The sequence below is a fragment of the Photinus pyralis genome, unplaced genomic scaffold (genome assembly GCF_008802855.1).
Source record: "Photinus pyralis isolate 1611_PpyrPB1 unplaced genomic scaffold, Ppyr1.3 Ppyr1.4_LG8, whole genome shotgun sequence".
NCBI classification, from domain to species: domain Eukaryota; kingdom Metazoa; phylum Arthropoda; class Insecta; order Coleoptera; family Lampyridae; genus Photinus; species Photinus pyralis.
The window spans coordinates 24,207,116-24,228,014 of record NW_022170819.1 but is presented as its reverse complement, the minus strand read 5'-3'; the positions used below and the strand labels follow the sequence as shown (position 1 = coordinate 24,228,014).

The 20,899-nt window shown below is 37.0% G+C and overlaps 2 protein-coding genes across 3 annotated transcripts; one reads left to right on the top strand and one right to left on the bottom strand.

The window, feature by feature from the left end:
- Positions 1-1,204: 1,204 nt before the first annotated feature.
- Positions 1,205-2,930, top strand: LOC116178440 (major royal jelly protein 1-like). Its single transcript, XM_031497930.1, has one exon. It carries the CDS (start codon positions 1,258-1,260, stop codon positions 2,695-2,697), a length of 1,440 nt encoding a protein of 479 aa, XP_031353790.1. The 5' UTR covers positions 1,205-1,257; the 3' UTR covers positions 2,698-2,930.
- A 5,397-nt stretch (positions 2,931-8,327) lies between these two features.
- LOC116177919 (E3 ubiquitin-protein ligase SMURF2) lies at positions 8,328-19,045 on the bottom strand. Of its 2 annotated transcripts, XM_031497098.1 has the most exons (9): positions 18,889-19,045; positions 18,682-18,720; positions 18,390-18,632; positions 15,477-16,004; positions 15,234-15,416; positions 15,015-15,184; positions 10,518-10,957; positions 10,081-10,467; positions 8,328-9,566 (listed from the first exon to the last, which is right to left on the bottom strand). In XM_031497098.1, exons 1-9 carry the CDS (start codon positions 18,941-18,943, stop codon positions 8,921-8,923), a joined length of 2,691 nt encoding a protein of 896 aa, XP_031352958.1. In that variant the 5' UTR covers positions 18,944-19,045; the 3' UTR covers positions 8,328-8,920. The 2 variants fall into 2 exon arrangements, with proteins under 2 accessions (XP_031352958.1, XP_031352957.1); XM_031497097.1 differs by having other exon boundaries at positions 15,234-16,004.
- Positions 19,046-20,899: the final 1,854 nt, after the last annotated feature.

The window sequence follows — 20,899 nt, the reverse complement described above, 5'->3', positions numbered from 1 at the left end:
GTCCAAAAATGTTGAAGATATGTTCATTGTTCCAGACAACATTTACACTCTATATAGGTACTGAAAAAGTAAGATTTTAATAATTTCGAACCGTACTTGAGATCTGGAGGAACATGCATACCATGCACCAGCAGACAGCAGCAGCGACCACTAAAGACCCATTTCGTTCGACTAATGAAGTCGAGAAATGTCGTGGATTCAGTATGGATTCATTTTCCTTTATTGCGAGTGAAGTGTATTTTACATTTATGGATGCTATGGGGGCTACCCCTACCTCAGAAATGGGGGGTCTATAGGGTAGGCTATAGTGGATTTCTTTGTGAAGGATCAGGTTGTGAACGCAACCCAATTCTTCGGGAAGATATGGGCTGGAAGTAAGCACACAGAGGAGATCACTGTGTATTCTCTTGTACCTCGTTTGGGAGCTACCGCCCTAGGTTAAATTGACCTCGATGGTGATAGAGGACCGTCTCCACCCTGACGAGGTATCTTGCGGGATTGTCGCATTCGCCTATAGGGATACTCCCATTGGACTGGATTGAAATGAACTGGACACCTCTGGTCAGCTCTACTTGATTCTTGCATATCAAGCACGATTGCACCCTCCTCGTGAAAAAATAAAAACGGAAATAGAAATTAATTGATCACATACCTACTTACCCAAAAGAGATCGTGTTATTGCTCTTGAGAGTTGACCTCTTTGTAGCCTTGTAGTTCATCAATTTGCCAATGTTTTCAGTAATGAATCGAGTCGTTCTTTTAGCACAATGTAACGATTGATACGTGCTTCTTGAGGGTTACCTAAATGACGTAATCGGGTAACTCCGAGTTACCTGTACGATTAATGACTTACCAAAAATTAAAATTATGCTACGGTAGGACGAAAATGTGGGCAATTTGTTTATTTTTTTCCATTTTTGGGATCAAGGTGCGGCTCTTATTTGCAAATAGTAGGTATTTATTTAAATAATTACAGGCGGACACGATTATTGTAATTTTCAATTAAAAATAACATGGCGAGGTCTTCCACCTTAAAATTTTCGCAATGTATACGAATTTGTGCAAACATTTTTTTGCAATTTTTGAGGCAATGTGCGCCTCTGATAAAAATGAAGCGCGTCACAAAATTTATGCAAAAGGAGGTATTGAAATTTGTTGTTAGCATGCTTTACCGATAAACACAAACTTATATAAGCCGCTTCAAGGTGGATTGCTCGTTTAGTCGTGCATACATTTTTCCGAGCTTAGTTACCTATAATGTGGAAACTCGCGCTCCTTGTACTCGCGCAGCTAAGCAGCGCAATTAATGCCGAAGTGCAATTTCGGGTAATTAAACAGTGGAAATTTGTTAATTATACGTGGGGTAGTAATGAGGCGTACAGATCGGCTTTGGAAAGTGGAATTTACGTGCCCCAAAACGTGGTTATGGCGGGTATCACCTACTACAAGGATTATTTTTACATCACGATGCCAAGGATGAAGAGCGGCGTGCCGGCGACCCTCGGGCGGATCTCCGCCCTACCTGGATTTGGAACGTCGCCCTTAATTGAACCGTTCCCTTCGTGGGATTTCAACAAGCTCGACGACTGTGATGCGCTCCAAAACGTTCAAAATTTGGAAATTGATCCTAGCGGCACGATGTATATTTTAGATGGCGGTCATACGCATTCACTTATGCAAACACCGGTGAAGAACTGCCCCGCTCAATTAGTGATTTATGACCTTCGGAAAAATACGACCGTCTCTAAGCACGTTTTTCCCGAAAGTGTAGCCAGTCGCAACGACAGCTTCCTGTACGATTTAGTGGTGGACAATGACTTCGTGTACATTACAGATAATAGCGCGAATGATCCAGGAATCGTAGTTTACTCCCTTTCTGCTGGCAGGTCCTGGAAAATCCGCCACTCGGCCTCAATGCGCGCCGACCCGAAGGCGCAAAACTTTAAGGTAAACAATGACGTGGTTAACGCGCCAATTAACATTGCGGGAATCGCGCTTGGTCCCAGAACTTACCACAGCGCGTCGGGTGTCACCCTAAACCACGACCGGGAGGTGTTTTACTGCCCCATGTCAAGCCTTCACCTCTACTCAATTAGCACTGCGATACTGCAAAACGAAGCAAACTCAAATAATGGCCAAGACTATCCAGGTTTGGTCCACGACGTTGGTCGCAAAGCATCTCAAACCGACGGCATGATGATGACCAATAAAGGCGTACTATATTACGGCCTTCTGGGTGACAATAGCATCGCTCAGTGGAATTCGACGAAACCTTTCAGTTCCGGGCAGAAAGTTCTATCGCGAGATCCCAACTACATACAGTGGACCAATGCTTTTACCATCGACACCAATGGCAGTATTACCGTGCTTTCGAATACTCTCCAATCATTTATCCATGGGGATTTAGACACGCACAAGTACAACTTTTGGCTACTGTCGGCCGAAATCGGTGAACAGAGTTACCTATACGAGGACTCTTCGACGATGTACAGTCCGTTGCCAAATGAAGAAACGTCAGAACCATCGTCTTCGTCATCCCCAACCCCAACGACAAGCACAAGCACTACCCCTAGCAGTACCACAACTGCAACTCCAAAATTGGAGCAAGGTGGCGGCGGCGGCGGTGCCAGTCAACAAATATTAGAACTCTCAGTGATAATAATGGCAGTTAGTACATGGTTCTTTTACAACAATTAATCCCTATTTATTAAGTGTTTTGTGATATTGTTAATTAGTTGTATTGTTAACGATTAAAAACTGTTGCCAAGGCCTTCTTATCAAGTATCTAGTGCAGTAAACGTGTAGTATACGCGAACAGGTATAATTAGGTAACTAGAAATGTTTAATTGTTACCCATTACCAAATATTACCATAAGTACGTTGTTTTTGTATCAAAATTGTACAAGCACAAAATATACGAATGTTATAAATCTGTTGTTTGTCAACGTTTGGTACGTATGATTAAAACTATTCTAGATGTCCTTGTTGGGAGTCAATGGGAAATTTTACCGCATTTTCAAGAACGAAAGTGACGCAGCCTTATTTTTGTACCATTAAAGAATGTCGCAAGAAGATATGGATGAGCAATGGGTTCATGAATTTTAATTCACTTGTTCCGAGTGAAGAATAATACTTTTATTGCTAAAAATGAATCGTCGAGGTTTACGAATTCACCTTGATTATTTATTTATTCATTACTTTACGTTTAGGACCGTGTCGCAACTTTTTTAAAGAAGGTCATTACTCGCCGCTAGATTTTGAAGATGCTATATCTTGTACCTACTGGTATGTACAGTGTCGTTCCAACAATAATTGTAATGGTTCATGTTAAAATTCCCCTCTACTACAATAAGTTTTTGAAAGGACGTTACGCCACTGGCGAAATAAAAACATATTCCCTAAATTACCTAAAGAAATTCGTTAAGCCGCGTTTGAGCAAGAGGCGAAGAGTGCACTTTCAAATTTGTTTTTTCGATTTTAATAGCCCTTATACAGATTTCATGCCTTAATTTTTAATTTCTGATCGAATGACACAAATACCTAGTCTGTAAGTGGTGAGCATTTGTGACTCAGACAGACAGACATAAGGAGTGCAAAAGTGCACTAAAAACACACTGGGTGATAACAAATTCAGAATTGAAAACTGATTCACGGTCTCTACCTGGCAATACACTGTTTGATCTACACCATTTTTTGAATGTTGTTAATAATGAAAGGCTCAAAATAATCCAACAAGCTTCTGCATTACTCGTTGCAGGGCTGCAGTCGAGGGTATACAGCGGTATACGATGTAGGTATACCCTCTGGTTATTTACAGATTTAAGGCGAATTTCTAAGAAAATAAGAACGTAATAAGTTTTAATATATACAAATTATTGATTTTTATTCATTTATCCTTTCCCATGTCCTCGAGGCCAGAAAAGGACCATCGACTGACTGCGTGCCGGAGCCTAACAACAATTGTTTCATATAAGAAGAACTGCCCCTAAATAAAGTAGCTTGAGGAAGAAACGGTAGGAAGAGTTGAAAAGTAACCAGCCGGTTACAACACAATATACCGGGTGATTCATTAGAAGTGAGGGCAATTTGAATTTCCCGCAAATCAAAAAAATTATGAAGTTGGTACTAACTGATGATCATTTATTTAATTGCAGTGGTGTATCGTCATGCTCTCAGGAAATCGTTTACTTATTTATAATCTACAAATACTGCTTCTGTTTTACCACAAATTATAAACTAACACTAGACACAGTCATGTTTGTTACATATTTTAGTGCATCAACTCTAAAAATTGTTCAAAATGGAAAAAGTAATAAACCGCAAATAGCACACAACAATTAACGGCGACACTGGTTTCTTAAATGACAGTCATGACAGAAAAAAATTACTAACGAAATTCAAACCGTCAATCTAATAATGCAAAAAATACTAAAACCTTACGCGCGAAATTCAAGCGATCATCATTTCTAATGAATCACCCGGTATTTTCGATGCATGTACAGTACCCTTTGCTTATTTTTTATGACTGCAGGCCTGCCTAGTTGAGATAATTTCATGTTTGGCGATTGTGGAGAACCATGTGTGTAGATAATTACAAAAAATGATCAAGGCGAGTACATTTGAGACAATCCTGCTAAAGGAATCTGACATCAGTTGGCCGGGAACGATTACCTTTGCGGCTCAGTTTGTAACGTCTTTTTGCACTCAACATTTAAATTATATCCATTTTACGCAATAAGTATACCAGCTAGATTGTAAAGATCTCACTTCGTAGTTTCTTGTTTCGTCACTAGAGGTCGCGCAAAGTATCTTTCTCTTTACTTGCTCCACAGATATATTTTTACGTATATCTGTGCTTTCTCTAATTAAATATGTCCCCTTCCTTTGGTTAAGCGCTTGAGCATAATCTGATCTTGTTACTTGTAGAAGAACGTAGTGTACGTGCATTTTGTGGCTTAACACGTAATTTTACTTTGACTGTTGTCTACTTTTTTAAGGGATTTATTTGGCAGTTATATTTTCTGTGAAATTTCTTCGTTAGTATTTGCTCGCAAGCTCTTTTTTCGCTCGTGAGCGGTTTTTTCAGCTCCCGAGCGTTTTTTTCCGCTCACGAGCACTCGCGATAAACCGCTCGATCACTTTCACGAGTGCTCGGAACTCGCAAGCGGTTTCGCTTTGCAAAACAACTCGATGCTCGCATTTTTGAAAAAATTAGAACGCTCGTCGCTCGAGCCGTTTTTTAGAACGCTCGACCCAGTTCTGGTGGAATATATTCGTTGATGAAGTGTGAGACGTTATTTCCCAGTTGGCTTTTGAAAAATAGTGTCTGTAGATTTAAGAAGGACACAGAGACAGGTACGAGCAGTACTCGGTCTCGAAGTACTTATTGCAATAGATGTATAAATAGTACAAATGTGATCAACTAGGTAGAAAAAAGTGGACTTCGAGTTTTTAATTCGGAAAATCAGAAGCGTTAATAGGAGGGAGAGGTTGACTAGTTTAATAACGTTGGAGGTGGAAATTATGTAACTGAATTGAGTGGTTCCCCCTTGCATTCAATGAAATTGAATATGGTCCTATCAAAATTTATTTTACCCCCAGCTAGCTCTGTAATAAAATTTAAATACCTACTTACCTTGCGGAGGTTTGGCCTTTTATCTCCTTTTAAAACTTGATTGCACTCGAATAAATACGCACGATCTCTAAGCGTATTTCAAAACGCGTCAGATTGTTTGTGCACAGGAATAAAAAACCAATTTCCCACTGCACTACACAAGTGGCGGAGGGTAACTATGAAGGAGAGAGGTTGAGAAGGATGTCTGAAGAAGACTACCGAAAAGGTGAGAAGTTGAACTCCTCACACGGGAAACAAGTGGACGAATGACTCCCACTTTTGTGGCATATCAGGATGAAAGGAGTGAAAAACTCTACAGCGTTACTGGCGAATGTATTTCGGTCGGGAAGAAGAAGGCTGGCGATGCGAGTCGAGATGAAGGGCGAGAGCACGAGTGCGTAGGAGGTTATTGAGTTGCGACTAATATAGGAAGTTTGGAAAGCGAAGCTCGCATTCGTAAGAAATGGATTAAGAATGTGCAAGTTTTGGGCATTCCAGAATTATGTTAGGTATTACATGCAAACGGGAGGACTGTACAAAAGTGGAAGAACGGGCGACAGGGGCGGACTAGGTATCTACGGGCCAGGTGAAATTTCACAGGTTACATACCATTAAAGTATTAGTATAATGAAGATGGGGGCTCTTCGGTGCCCCACAAAAACATTTTTTGCTTCATTTTAAAATATTCCTTTCTCGAAAATCAATTAGAATATAGTTTTTTTTAATGGCTGCTGATTATAATTAAAAGTAACAAAATATACCTACATAATCCAAACGAGGCGCGTCGCCTATAACTGTGTTTCAGCACTTTCAAAATACAACAAAAAATTATAAATTCATTGTAAAACATTTAAATAAAAACAGAATTTTATAATGAACAACCTAACTTCAACCCCAATGAGAGAAACGTATTAACACAGAGGGAGCAATATTTTGGTATAGGATCGGTAATGTGAAACGATGCACGGTAGAGTCTTCTAAATATGGATGGAAACACCTTGAAGGAGAAGGATTTCGAGGGTGGTTTTGGAGGTTGTTTTGCCAAGAAAAGTGCTAGTTCACTCAGATTTAAAGGGATATAAAATTACGCCCAAGGAATCTTTATGCATTCTACTGTAGAAGTGAAAGAACTTGATAACTATTTAGCCATAAACATTTTACCGCGCTCTACGCAGTGCCATAACGTATAAAGAAAGTTAATATTCCGTGTAAGGCGAAATTGCGATAAAGAAAACTGTTCATAATTTTAAATAAATGTCATGTTCATTTGGAGCCGCTATACAGTGAAGGGTAAATCAGTGAAAAGGTTTACTGGAGAGATTTCCTAATTCAAGAACAACCCCTCAACATTGAGTTTATGCCGATGCACGTTTCTTTTACTAACCCAAATTTGTACTAAACAAGAGAATTTAACAACCGAAAGCTACATTCAACTTTAATCATCAAAGACGTCCATTTCTAAGAGCTGTTGGAGATTATTTCATATTGCTGGGTTTAAGCGAATGCATCCACAAAGTCAGCTGTTAACTACCCCCGGAGTACCTATTGAGTCAATCGATTACCTGTAAAACCTCCAGATTTCTCATCAAGGAAAATCGCCCAGCAAAAGTTCGTTGTAAAATTGTATGATTTTTGTAAATTTAAATCTGCAGTTTTACGATCCATTATTACAAAAAGAAGAAATTTCGACGTATTACTATCAATGCGAGATCATATAGTTGTTGAAAATTATTGTTTTATCTATTTGTATTCTTATCGAAAGAAACCTTTTTAGACTTTTTTGGGGAATCAAATCATATTCAATTTAAATTTCTTAAAGGGAACCAAATTCAGAGGTCATTTATGCGTTAATTTGTCACTGTAAAATGAATTTAGGTTATATTGGAAGTGTAAAATATAGACGTTTCAATTTCAAATTATTGATCTATAAGAAATGGCTACCTCAACGTAGAAATTAACTATTCAAATGTTTGCTAGGTAGAATTTTAGTGTTTAGACCATTCCATAGAAAAGCAATGTAATCAAAGAGTTGCGTTCTTTAATATTTTCCGTTTCTTTTTATCTGTGTAATTTATACAAATGATGTCAAGGTTGGGATTTCCATAAGGTGTTCCATTTGGATGTTCACAATTGTTTTCAGTGCAGGAATACCTGAGAATGTCCATACAATTTGTCCCAAAACCCACAGTCTATTGATAGGCGGCGATATGAATCAAGAAAAAAAATGACTTTAACAAAGCTTTATATTTTTGTTTAAAAATACTAATATGCCATCTGAAATGTCTAATTACAATTCTTTTATTATAACAATTTATTTGGTACTTATACTAAAATTTTTATCAACATGGACAACATTAATCAAACAACATACTACAAAAAGGGAAAATGAAGCTTGTAAAGAATATTTTGAGACTTTCTCTAAACGTTTAATAGTCATTATCACGATATGCATTCATTACCTATATAATACAATTACTTGCGCTATCTACATATTACACCTTTACAAAATTGCAAAAAATACGGTACAAAAAAAATTTCGTGAGGCACTTGAAAACCACAGCATGTAATAAAGCTCTATATACAGCAAGGCACGAAACACCAGTCTTCGCATTTTTTTCTTGTGCAACATTTACGTGTTTTGAGTCGTGTGAAAGAGGTGAAGCGACAGTGTTGTGCAAATTGTGATTTAAAAAAAAAGAAAATAAAACAACGCTAATATAAAATACTATAATTAATAAACTAAGTATGTTGAATAAAATTTACACGTATAAGAATATAATCAACTATTTATATACAAAAATCCACACGAAACCAAGGGAGATGAGTATGAAATAAGAACACTTGTATTTGATAAAGAATTTTTTTGTAGGGGCATAAAATACTGAAATAGGTTTTTTTAAAATTTCATAAATAAAATGCTAATTGGCACTACAGGTTTCACAATTATTGTTAGAACTCTAAAAATATTAGTAGATTTTTAATTAAAACATAAAATGGATGCGTGATACCTGTATTGCTAAACCGTTTGTGACGCTCCTCAAGGTAGATGCTTGGAGGTAAATTCTCATTGGTTTATGAAATTATATGAAAACATTGAGCAAAGCCAACTTTATGATTATTATATTACGTTATTGACCTTTGTCCTAACCTAACTTTCTTCAATTGTTTCTATATTACAGTATTGCAAACTTAAAATAACTTTTTCTTGTCTACCTTGAGGAATGTGAAGGGATGATACGTATGCAAATAAATCTTGTCAATAAAAATAATGTTTTAAACCCCCAACCAAAACCCAAAAATATTTTATCATTCGACAGCAAAACCACACGTTTCCTCAACAGCCTGCGTCAGTTTATCACAAAGCACTTGATATGTATCGTAAGGCGGAATATCTATCCGGTTAAAGCACGTGTGTGCCTTAGGTAAATTTTGTGGTGACACGTCGACACAATGTATTGTGAAAAGTCGTGGTCCAGCTGCACCTGTACTACCTTGGAGCGCCTTAAACCCCTGAAGCGGCACGCGTGACGAGCCCGTCACGAACTGCAACAGCCTGGCGCGCATCTCTTCGGAATACGAGTCGACCACCTGCCAAAACCATTGGACGACCGGAGTTTCCGGCGTACAATGCTTTAGGCGGGTGTTCGAGCGCCAGTCGGCGATGTCGATGGAACCGATGCCGCTAATCACCAGCTCGAGCTCGCGTTCGTCGAACGGCCGCAGCAACGCGCTCGGAATGAGTTCGATGAAACCCTTCTGAAGCGCGAGGAACTGCTGCTCGATTCCGCGCATAAATCGATAGTTAACGTACAGCTTGACGTATTCGCGCTTGTTCTCCTCGGTCACCGCTATGCTAGCACCGTTCGGCTTCAACTCGTGAACCTTAATCACGCCGAAGCTGTTGTTCTCGACGGAAAATGTTGTATCGAACACCCCAGTAATGTTATTCTCCCTAAAACATTGGCTCATTAATTTTAATTGGAAAATATGTATACGTGCGCGTATAGCGTTTTTTACGCGAATTTTTTTTGGGCAGTCAGCCTGTGTATGTCGAAACGTAATTTGCCGGTAAGGAAATAAAGTGTGCAGAAGCTAGTTAACCAAAGTGGTGTAAGAAGCTTAATGCGAGCTATCCGATTACGTCTACGAGGAAATACAATTCCAAATTTAACGGTTATTTTGTTTTGAAGTAGCTGAAAGGTGTTTTGTGGAGAGCCACACCGCACCGCATGCAATTGCACACAAAAGCACATTTTTGGTTGTTGACAAAGTTTGTATAATTTCCAAGAAAGTGTACAGAAAGAAGTAAAACACAATTTTTCTGTTTCCCGCCATTTTAAATCACAATATAACTAATAGACGGCGCCAGTGCAGGAGAACTTGAAATTTTATTATGGTTTTAATTAAATTATAATTTTTTAGTGTGTAAACTGCACTACAATCCAATAGCTTAGTAGAATACTTACAGCATCCAGGTCAAGCTTCTGTGCAGCTCGGGATCGACACCCTCTATATCTTGCAACGTTATCGGCTTATTTAATAACTGCTTATAGAACGGTGTCGTAAAGCCGCCTTCCAATTGGTGATTGTGAAACACCGCAATGCCGAGCACGCGCCCTACAAAATGGAAATAAGACAGGTGCTCAGGGTTGACTGAAGAGTCCGGATTAATTTGCAACGTGTAGTGATCCTCTCGGCTGTACTGAAATAACCCGTACTGGGGATTTAGCATCTCCCTGGACAGTAGATGCAACCACTCCCGCGCGACGCCGCCGTAATCTAGACCCTCTTCGCCGCGGAACTTTACCATGAGTCGTTTTCGCATGTCCTTCGCCCTCATTTTCATTATTAGTCTGAAAGCAATGCGTTTATTCGTGGCGCTCGGTACGTAAAGATACTGTACCTATAACTCTCTTCGAAAACTTCAGCGCGCGACACCTCCAAACGACAGTGGCCGCTTTGCGGTTGTAAGGCGTTCAATTCCGCACGCAAAGCGCGGAGTTTGCCGACCAGATCGCGCCTATACTTCGGCAACAGTTCGCTGTCGTTCAGTAACCCTTGCGGTAAGTCGCTGTTGTCCGGACGCGTTCGCGATGTTGAAGGAACGGCGGCGGGCGTGGGCTGTGTAGTGACTGAGTTGGTTGTGGAAGTGGCTGGTGGTGTGCTGCTACTGCTGCTGGTGCTAGGAGTACTTTGACTAGTTGTTGGGGTTGGAGTTGAAGTTGTAGCGGTGGTAACAACGGGCGGGGCCGTCTGTCTTTGTAATATGCTGCTTAGTATTTGCGCATTTAATCGCGGGTCTGTAAATTGGGTCGTTCTGTTGTTGTGGTCTACAAAATATACCTATAAGAAAACGAAGTCAGCTTCCTATATGCTGATTGCGATTGTGCGACAGATTTCCACCCAAAAAATATGGGTCATTCTAAATATCAAATCAATATTGATAAATAGCCCCACGTTGGGCGCCAATATTATAAATACTGTGGTCTAACCTCAACCAACCAATCCAAATCTAATTTTTAAGCGTTTCTTTCGCAAAAATGAATCTCTTGAAGGTTTAGAATAAATAAAAAAATATGCTACATTGAATATTGCGCTGTTCTGATTTTTTTAATTGTTCCATTCCATTTCTTCTTATACCTCATACATTTCATTTTCACGCCATTCAAATTCTTATGATATTCTTCAGATTATTTGGACTTTTCCGACCATTTTCAGATTTTTTGGTTATTCAGATATGTTCTTTTGTTTGTTCATATTCAGACTTTTCCATTTTTCCAACTCTATATGCTTCTCATTAATCAGTTGCAGTTTTTCAGATTCGTCAATTTTTCAAAATCCTTCCATTTTTTTTGATTTTTCAGATTCTTAAAATTTCTAGATATTCTCTAAATTCTGCCAATTTTTTAGATTCTTCACATGCATACGAATTTTAATATTCTTTCCCTTTTTCTCCAAATTCTTGCCATTCTTCCATCCTTGAGATGCTTATGATTGTGATACTTTTTTTCAACTCCCCCGATGGTGGAAATTTCCTTTAATTTCTTCCAGTTCTTTATTTCCTTCAAATTTTAAAGCCTTTAGTTTCTTATGTTTCTCCAAATTCTTCAGATTGCTCAGCTTATTCAGATTTTGCAGATTCTTTAGTTTTTTCAGGTTCTTTGAATTTTTCTGTTTTTTCAGATTCCTCCGTTTGTGCGATTTCACATTCTTTAGATCCGTCCAATTCTACGAATTCTTCAATGATTTTTTTAATTCTTAAGATATACGTATTAGACTTTCAAAATCATTTTAATTTTTCTGTTTTTTGAATTCCTCCGATTGTGTGATTTTTAGAATTCTATAGTGATCAGGTTCTGAAGATTATTCTGAATCCTCCAGTTCTTGCAATGTTTTTTTTTAATTCTTTAGGTATACGTATCAGTTTTCAAGACCATTTGGATTTTTCAAAATTTTCGCTTTTGTGCGATTTTTCCAATTATTTAGATCCATAAGATTCTAAAGATCTTTCCCATTCTTCAATTCCGTTAAATGCTTTTTTTAATCGAATTCGTCAGTGAATACGCATTTTCACCATCATTTAAATTTTGTTTTTTTTCCAAATTCCTTTGATAAAATTAATTATTTTCATTTGATTTTTAAGACATTTGGAATTCTTCTATTTCTTCACATTCCTTTTACTTTCTTGGAATTGTTCAAATTCTTTAAATCTAACAGTAAGGGTAGATAAAGTGAAACAAATGATTGTGCATTCTAATGACATCTGTCATTCTTATTCACAATGGGACGCGGAGCACGAAATAAAATAAAGTTCCGAACAAGAAACAATAATGTTTTCATGGAAACGACGAAAGAACCTAAGCTTGCTAGTATTGACGTCTAAATTAAATTCAGAATTTTCAGTTTTATATTGATTTGTAGCACGGGTTCTGTATATGATGATAATGGAAATATAAGCAGATTCTGAAGATTTTTCGCTATCTTCCAATGCTTTTATTCAAATTGTTCAAACGAACGCATCAAGTTTTTAAGATCATTTGAATTTTTCTTTTTTTGAAATTTCTTCAATTGTGCGATTTTTTCAATTTCTTTCGATGCTGCCAAATTCCAACTCCCATCTAATTAATAAACCCTTTGGATTTCTGTTTTTTCAAGTGTCCTCCAATTTTTCTCAATTTCTTCGAATTCAAATTCGTTATTTTCGTCAGATCTTTAAGACTTTTCGGATTTTTCAATACTGGGCCATGAGATCATTTTTCTGAGATTCTAAACGCCCTTCAAATCCTTGTGGTGTTCCTGATTTTTTTAGATTATTTGGATTTTCCTGGTCCTTCAATAGTATATTGAAAGACAAGTGTTACAATGCGACCTATTGTAATACGACTATCTCGTGGCACGAGTGGCGACGCGAAGAAACTATAGGGAACTATTAGAACATTAAGAAACTATAGGGAACATTAGAACTAACATGTTTTATGTTGGGAACGCTTTTTATGCCGTTAAGTTTTAGGTTGGCAGCGTAGTAAGGACTGACATTTTGAAGTTCAAACCAAGTACCCAACGAAGTACCTACTTGTACTAACTAGTAACTGCCAACTTAAGAGATGAGTTACCAAAAAAAAACGACTATAATCATTGTCTTTGTACAACTGAAAACAGTTGTACAAAATCATCATTGTGACACCGAAATAGAAAAATTCCTTTTTGTGGAATTTTGGTTAGTTGGATAGGTCCTTTTCATTCACTTTTTCAGATGTTTTAATTTTTCCTAATTCTGCAATTTTTGTTTAGATCTTTCACGTTTTGCAGATCCTTCAGATCTTTAGGATCCTTAAAATTGATCTAATTTCCAATTTTTTCGAATGTTTCCATAGGTTTTAAGGTTTTATGGTCCAAATTCATTGAATTCTTTCGATTTTTCAAATTCTCCAATTCTTATTCTTCAAATTCTTTCCATTCATCAATCTCAGGTTTCTTTGTATGCTTAGGATTTTTAAGATCGCCCAGATTTCTTCAAATTCTTAAGATCAGATTCTGAAGAAGATTTTGAATCTCCATTTCTTTAATTGTTTCAGGTTCTTTGTACTTTTCTTTTAATTTTTCAAATTCTTTAGATCCAGTAAATTAGGAATATCCTTCCGATTCTTCGCTTTCCTCCAACGCTTTTTTCGAATTCTTTAAATACATGTATTAAGTATTCTAAATTTTTAAATTTTCCGGCTTTTTTTAAATTGCTCCTATTGTGCAATTTTTCATCAAATTCTTCCACTCTTCAAATTCTTTATTTCCATCTGATTTTTAAAACTCTTTTGGTTTATTTGTTTATTCAAATTCTTCAAGTTTGTTAGATTCCACAAATCGCCCAACTTATTCAGATTTTTTCATTCTTTTGTTTTTTCAGGTTCTTCGCATTCTTGACCTTTTCAAATCTCATGCGATTTCATTCTGAATTTGTTTGTCAAATTCTTCCTGTTATGCGATTTTTTAAATTTTTACAAATTTTTCCGACTCTTTCAACTCCTTATTTCCGCCTGATTTTAAGTTTTTTTAATATCCTTCAGATTGGTCCTTATTCAAGTTTGTCTAATTCTTAATTTTTTTTTCTTCGTGTTTCTTTTTTGATTTTTTTAAATCCCATCAAATAAAATAAAGAATTTTTCAGCAATTATGTATTTTTAATACTGTACGTAAATCTAATTAAGTGATTTATTTATTTGCGTAATTAAAAACAATTATAGGTATCTATATTAAACAAAAAATTTATAACAGTCTTGAAATGGATTAATTTATAACAGTAAATTGTATCACTCATAATTTATAACATAACACCAGCCCGACCTATTTACCTATTTATCACTAATATTCACTATCAGCATCAACGTTGTAACGAACTCGAAACAATTCGATTTGCCTATAGCAACCAAATTGCTAACACTCCGCCCACTATAAAATAAAGGCAATAAAATAAAAAATAATCTTTTTAGAATGGTTTCAACTACTCCCGAACAAACACATATTTCCTGGAAAGGATGCGTAATATCCACCTTAGCTTTTTATCGCTAATGACTAATTTTTCATGGCGCTTCGATGTCTTGGTATTTCTAGAATATTCGCTACAATACCTTTTGCCGTACTACAAATCCAAAAAATGAGATTAAATCATATCTTTGGCCGAATTTACACTTAGTGAGGGTTAAAATTAAAAAAATTATTATTAATTAAAAAAAATCGTTGCAATTAAAAACAACAGAACATATAAATGGCTTTTCGTTTGCACCAATAAATTCTATTTCGACGACTAATGACAGTAAACTACAGTTTACGTTAACAACTGTTTGTAAACACCCTGTATACTGCAATGTACAATGAATTTTAATATAGCTTCTGCTCATATACTTACTCTTCCTGATGATGTCTGCCTCATTTCCCAACCGGTAGGTAACTGTCCCAACTGATCCAGAGCAAATCCCCGCGACGCCAAATCTTTGGGTATTCGTGGATCGTGCCATGTTGACACACCAGTCGGAATATGATAAAAATACACTTGGCCCTGCTGTGTCGTCCGCAACTCTAAAATAAATTCGTAACGCAAATGTAGAAGACATCGAGCGTTATTCACCGTAACCGACGGGCAAATCTAATTTATTTGGATCACCGACTAGCTGTCCTTGAAGCGCCGCAATTTGGACGCCATTTAACGATGCGCGATTGCGTGCGGATCGACGTCGACCTCCGCTGTCGCCGCCGCGTCTTTCCTCCAAACTGCGTTGTCTCCGATCCTTCGACCGTCCATTCGTATTCTCTGAATTGGACAAATTAGGGACGTTACAACTAATGTTGTTAGGTGCCGGAACGACCGTACCAGATAGAAAATTTAACGGTTGAGAGAAACCGTCACTGGGCGAGGAGGATCCGGTACGCAGCGGACTCGTCTGATCCTTTTCAATATTTGCACCATTGGTTACGGGCGACGTACTACAACTCGGCCTTATCGGCGATTGCACCTCGTCCGTATTATTATTAACGCTATTATTATCGACACTATTATTATTGCTTAAATTTGTATTATTTATATTATTATTATTGCTACGAGGTGTCGCACGATTCTTCGCGGAAACGTGCGGTTTCAACCACTGAGTCGTTAAAGTTATGTGGTTCACATAGTACAAACGACCGTTGGGCGTGCGCCGCTCTTCCCAGCCTGGCGGCAGCTCGTCTTCTTGCGGCGACAATTCCCGACTCGCCGGCCCTCTGAGTTCGCCTAACGGACCCACTACTGCCAACGGCGTACCGCCGCATGGTCCGTCGCGTGAAAGCAACGAAATTATAATCTGTCCCTTAACCGGCTCACTATCATCTTGGGATGCTTTACACAGATCCAAACGTTGATCTGCAAATAGTGAATGAAGAAACAGAACGGATTAAAGAAAATTTCAGCAAAGATCATGCGACACTAGAGAGACACTTTTTCATAATTCACCACAATTTTCACTCTGCAATCTAGTGACTCATTTAATCAACGTCGTGTAGACGTTATTTCGGTCTAAACACCATATTTGAATATATATCAATTTATTAAATAAATCTGGGGGATTGTTTATGAAATAAACACAAAGTTTATTTTACTTGAATTTGTATCTGTGTTTTTGGGATATTTCAAATTAGGGGGAATTGCGTTGATAACTTTTTTATTATTGAAGTTAGACATTAAGTTTATTATTATTTTTGAATCGATTATGGGTCATTGTCAAAAACAGAATAAAAAACACTCTTTAACCATACGAACTTTTTTTGTAACTAGAAAAAGAATTTTTAGATGGTTAAAAGCTGGTGTTAATTTTTTTTTGTTTTTATCGCTTTACTGTTTGGTAATTTCCGATTGATTTGCTTAACCGTTGTGAAAATGTTCGTGGATATCGGTATATGTGAAAAGGAATTTGATTCGGCTCAAAGGACCAATCTCTTGAAGCGCTCGTTTTTAGCAAATTTCATCATGTAGGCGTTGAAGCATTTTAAAACTACACTAGCGTCAGTATTTTAACTCCTCTTTTTACCATTTACATTTCACTGTACAAAAAAGTGTAACAAATTTAATGTGAAATTATCGCTATGTTTGTTACGATTTAAAATACTTAACCGTGTTCCACAAGTGAAAGAATAATTTAATGATACTTTTTGAACCCCCTGCATTTATTTATTATATCATTACTGACAAAAACAAGTAAAAAGGTTTTCGCCCTAAGGCGAGTAATTTCAGCGCATTTTCCATGAATAATCAGTACTTCCCAAAAGGCCATGGCTATGTACGCTGTGATTTTCTTTACTACAGGCATATATGGTTAAAATTTCAAAGAAATATCTCCATAAACAAAAAAGTTGGCGTTGCGCAGTTCGCTATGCTATAGGTATGCGATGTTTGTTTTTACTAGAAGCGTTTATGGTTAAACTTTAGAGAGATTTTTATAAGCGTTTTGCAGTCTGCGCATGCGTGGATTTGATTTTTACTATATGCAATATGTTTACTTTTCCTAATGACATTTGTAGTTTTCGATTTTTACTACATGTGATATGTTTTTCTTTACTAGAAGCATCTATGATTAAAATTTCAAAGAAATATCTTAATAAATAAAGAAGTTGGCACTGACTACGCATGCGCACATCTAATTCCTGCAATATCAGTTATGTTTGCCTTTAACAGAAGCATCTGTGATTAAAATTTCAAAAAGATATCTCGATAAATAACAGTTGATATTGATGCGCATTAATCTGATGTTTACAATATGCGATATGTTTGCTTTCACCAGAAGCATCTGTGGTTAAAATTCCAACAAAATATGTATATTATTAATAAATAAGGAAGTTGACATTGCGCAGTCTGCGCATGTGCAGTTTAATTGTCAAGATTTTCCTTGGCTCAGGTGCCAGAGCGATACGCTACTGAATGCAAAAAGAACGAACTAAATATCTTGAAAACTGTAGGAGTAGTTAAGGCCTCGGACAGAGAAAGTGGCTGCAATAGCGCACCCAACTTTGTTGGAAACGCGCTAAAAAATTAAACTGTAAAAAATAGTTAAATTTGACATTACATATGAAACCTATATAGAACTGTACATAAAATCTGAAAATCAAATATACAGGGTGTGTCGTTTAAAATAAGCAGGTTAGCATCAACTTCAAGTATAATCAAAAGTGCCAAAATATTTCAGGTGAATTCCTTTTACCGTCCAACCTGCTTGGGTGACGAAAAGCGAGTGAGTGAAGGGGACAACTCGAGAGGTGCGGCCAACGTGACAATACAAGTGATTTTTTTTACTTTGGAGCTTTAGATGAATGTGTCTTGGTCTAATCGAGTATAACTATATATAATACATTATTACAAATATCTGCCATACGAAGGCAAAAAAGATAAAGAAAGCAGATGAACGAAATGTATTTGAAAAGAGACAGAATAGGTGAAGTCCATCACATATGGAAAGCTGTGGAAACCAGGGAATGCAGGTACATTATTCGAATAATCACCCAGTACTTTTGATCACATTCAAGCAAGATGAATAGGTATTCCCACGACTTTTCTAAAAACATTGTCAGATAATTTAACCTTCCCAATTCCATTGCTTTATCTTGCAAATCTTCGTAAATAAATAAATAGGTCATAATCAAGAACCGTCCATGTTGAATCAGTGCGACTACTGGGTCAGATAACAAAACTAAATGTGAAATAACTCTTGCATTTACAATGACTATCTAGTGTAGTATGATCTTTGATCTCACTTACATCCCGTATCTTTAAGCCTTTGAATCAGGGAATTTACGATACGAACACAGCCTAAAAACCCGCTTCCTTGCTTCTTGTGTATTTTCCTATGGTTCCAAATCGAAATCGTCACATTATCATTTTTGCCAATATATAAGTCGTAGTGGGAGTTCCATTTGGGATCCGTCGTGTTCTTAACGGTCTCAGTTGAATGGCATTGACCGCTGCCATCCACCGATATTTTCGCGAAGGGATCCGGCAGTCCTAAAAGGCGACACGTTAACTCCTTGGTACCGTAGCGGTCGATACTTACGAAACAGATCCTTCCTAACTAGGTTCCGGGCACAAAGGACTGTAACAAGTAGAAGTATTTTAATTAAATCGTTAGTGGATTAATTGATGTGTATGGGAGGCACCCCCACTGAGGTCATATTGTTTGTGATAGGTCGAAATAATAACATAAAAATGAAATAATGGCTAACTGTATAATGTTATAGAAATTGATACTGAATTTACTTACTGGTTAACCTTATTTTCTGCGCACCGTTTCTACGGTTTGCAGGTGTGCTGGACATTTTCAAGAACGGTTAATTATTTGTCAACACATCACTGCACTTTTGCTCTTCTTGGTCGCCATTTTCGATTACTTCATATTCGCTGCGCTCCAAGAGCCATCTGTAGTTTAAACACGTTATGCGTCCACTTTCCATTATTGCGTAATATACAGGATGTTAACTTTCGGATGCATACCGTCTACGAGGAATGAATGCAATAATGGTAAGGAAGTTGATGCTTTAAACCTTATTATCCTGAAATAGGAAAGCTTAATTTTAAAAACGTTTTTATCTTCACTTGCTCAAACATTTATTATCATACGAGAAGCAGAAGAGAAAGATATGTAATGCTAATGAAAGCAACTTCCTTGTTAGATAGTAGGAAAAAAAGCGTATTGCGTAATGTGGATACAAATGTGTGTAAGGTCCGAAAGGTTTGTCGCCTTCCTTTGTTTTGGTCATAATGTGTCGGTATTTTATTTTGAAATGTGCATAGAAGATGTGCGAAAAACGTTGATACTTTAAATTGCACTCCAAGCATAAGCGGTGTGATTTCTCTCGAACAGCCTACTTCAACGACTCTGGTATCGTTACTTCAAGATGTTTTTGGCTCATTTTCAATAGGCTTATTACATGTGGCATACATGTAGATCAACTGCAAAGTTTGAACCGAATAGCACAACGATGTACGGCAGAAAAAAACAAACTTGGCAACACTGTTGGTTTCAACAGGAAATATCTTCCATTTCCCAGGGTCCGGTAGGTGTAGGTACTCACAAGATTGAAGTCGTTGTGCGCGGGTGCACCATTCTCTTAAAGCCAAACAGCTTCTAAGTTTTTTTTGTATCATACATTGTTGTATTCGTAATTAAAAAAATGCTACTCAATACAGAATACAGACTGTTTGACTGTTTTTAGCGTATTTTCCGCAAAATGAAAAATTATTATTGGTTGCACATCCGTCCGTCTGTCCGTCATACGTATATATTTGGGGGATATGGGACTCACTTGTAAGGGCTTGCTGCAACGATTCCATGCGTGACGATATTTTTGATTTTGCGCATGCGCGGTGTAAATTTGATACTTAACGCATGTGCAATGCTAACTTTTTTATTTATGAATGTGTTTAAATGAAACTTTATGTACACTACGAATATAAGTGAAACTAACGACGTTTTCAAAATATTGAGTTGCACATGCGCAGCGCCACCTTTCTTTACGAAAGAATTTAAATGAAATTTGATACAGAAGCACGATGGAAAGCAAATTTAACACCAGTTTCAACATTTGGTTTTGCGCATGCGCACTGCCAACTTTCTTATGCGCTCCACTACTATAGGTATCCAACCGTGAAAAATGTTTTTCAAAACTTGATATTAGGTATATGTATTAAAATAAGGACAATATATGTATTTATTATTGGTACTATTCAATTTAACTATATGAAAAACTGACTCGTGTAGTACTATACTTGTGTGAAACTTAATAAACTTCGACGATAGGCCGCGGTCCATTTGAAAAAGAATGGGACAAGGATCTCGTGGCAACATTTTTTCCCGGCCCAAGCATTAGGAGGAAAATACGCTCTCGTCATTTATGTTTGTATAATGACTTTATAACTTGTTTTATTTTGTTGTATCTGTTCAAATAACACCAGACAAATTAAAAAAAAAGGCAAATTTCGGTTTTTTGGTTGTTCCATGCTAGTTTATAGTCAAATGGTGTAAACCTAGAAACCTAACTTTCGGTTGCTTGAGGAATACATCGAATTTACATAATGACATTGTTGTTTGCATTTACACATAATTTATTTGTATTGGTTGGCTCCTTAGACAAGGAAAGAATATTAATCTAAGGTTGGCTCTCTTGAAGTATCGTCAGCGAACAGCATAATATTACATAATGATCTCATGAAACATGTTGGCCCTGATTTGTTGTTATTAAATTGGTACAGGAGTCGTGACGAAAAAATTGTAA

Coding starts and splice junctions, on each gene's coding strand:
- LOC116178440 (XM_031497930.1), top strand. CDS start 1,258: ATGTGGAAACTCGCGCTCCTTGTACTCGCGCAGCTAAGCAGCGCAATT.
- LOC116177919 (XM_031497097.1), bottom strand. CDS start 18,943: ATGTCCAGCACACCTGCAAACCGTAGAAACGGTGCGCAGAAAATAAGG. Junction 18,633..18,681: donor AGTTAGGAAGGATCTGTTTC/GTAAGTATCGAC, acceptor GTCGCCTTTTAG/GACTGCCGGATCCCTTCGCG. Junction 9,567..10,080: donor AGAAGCTTGACCTGGATGCT/GTAAGTATTCTA, acceptor CCAATGTTTTAG/GGAGAATAACATTACTGGGG.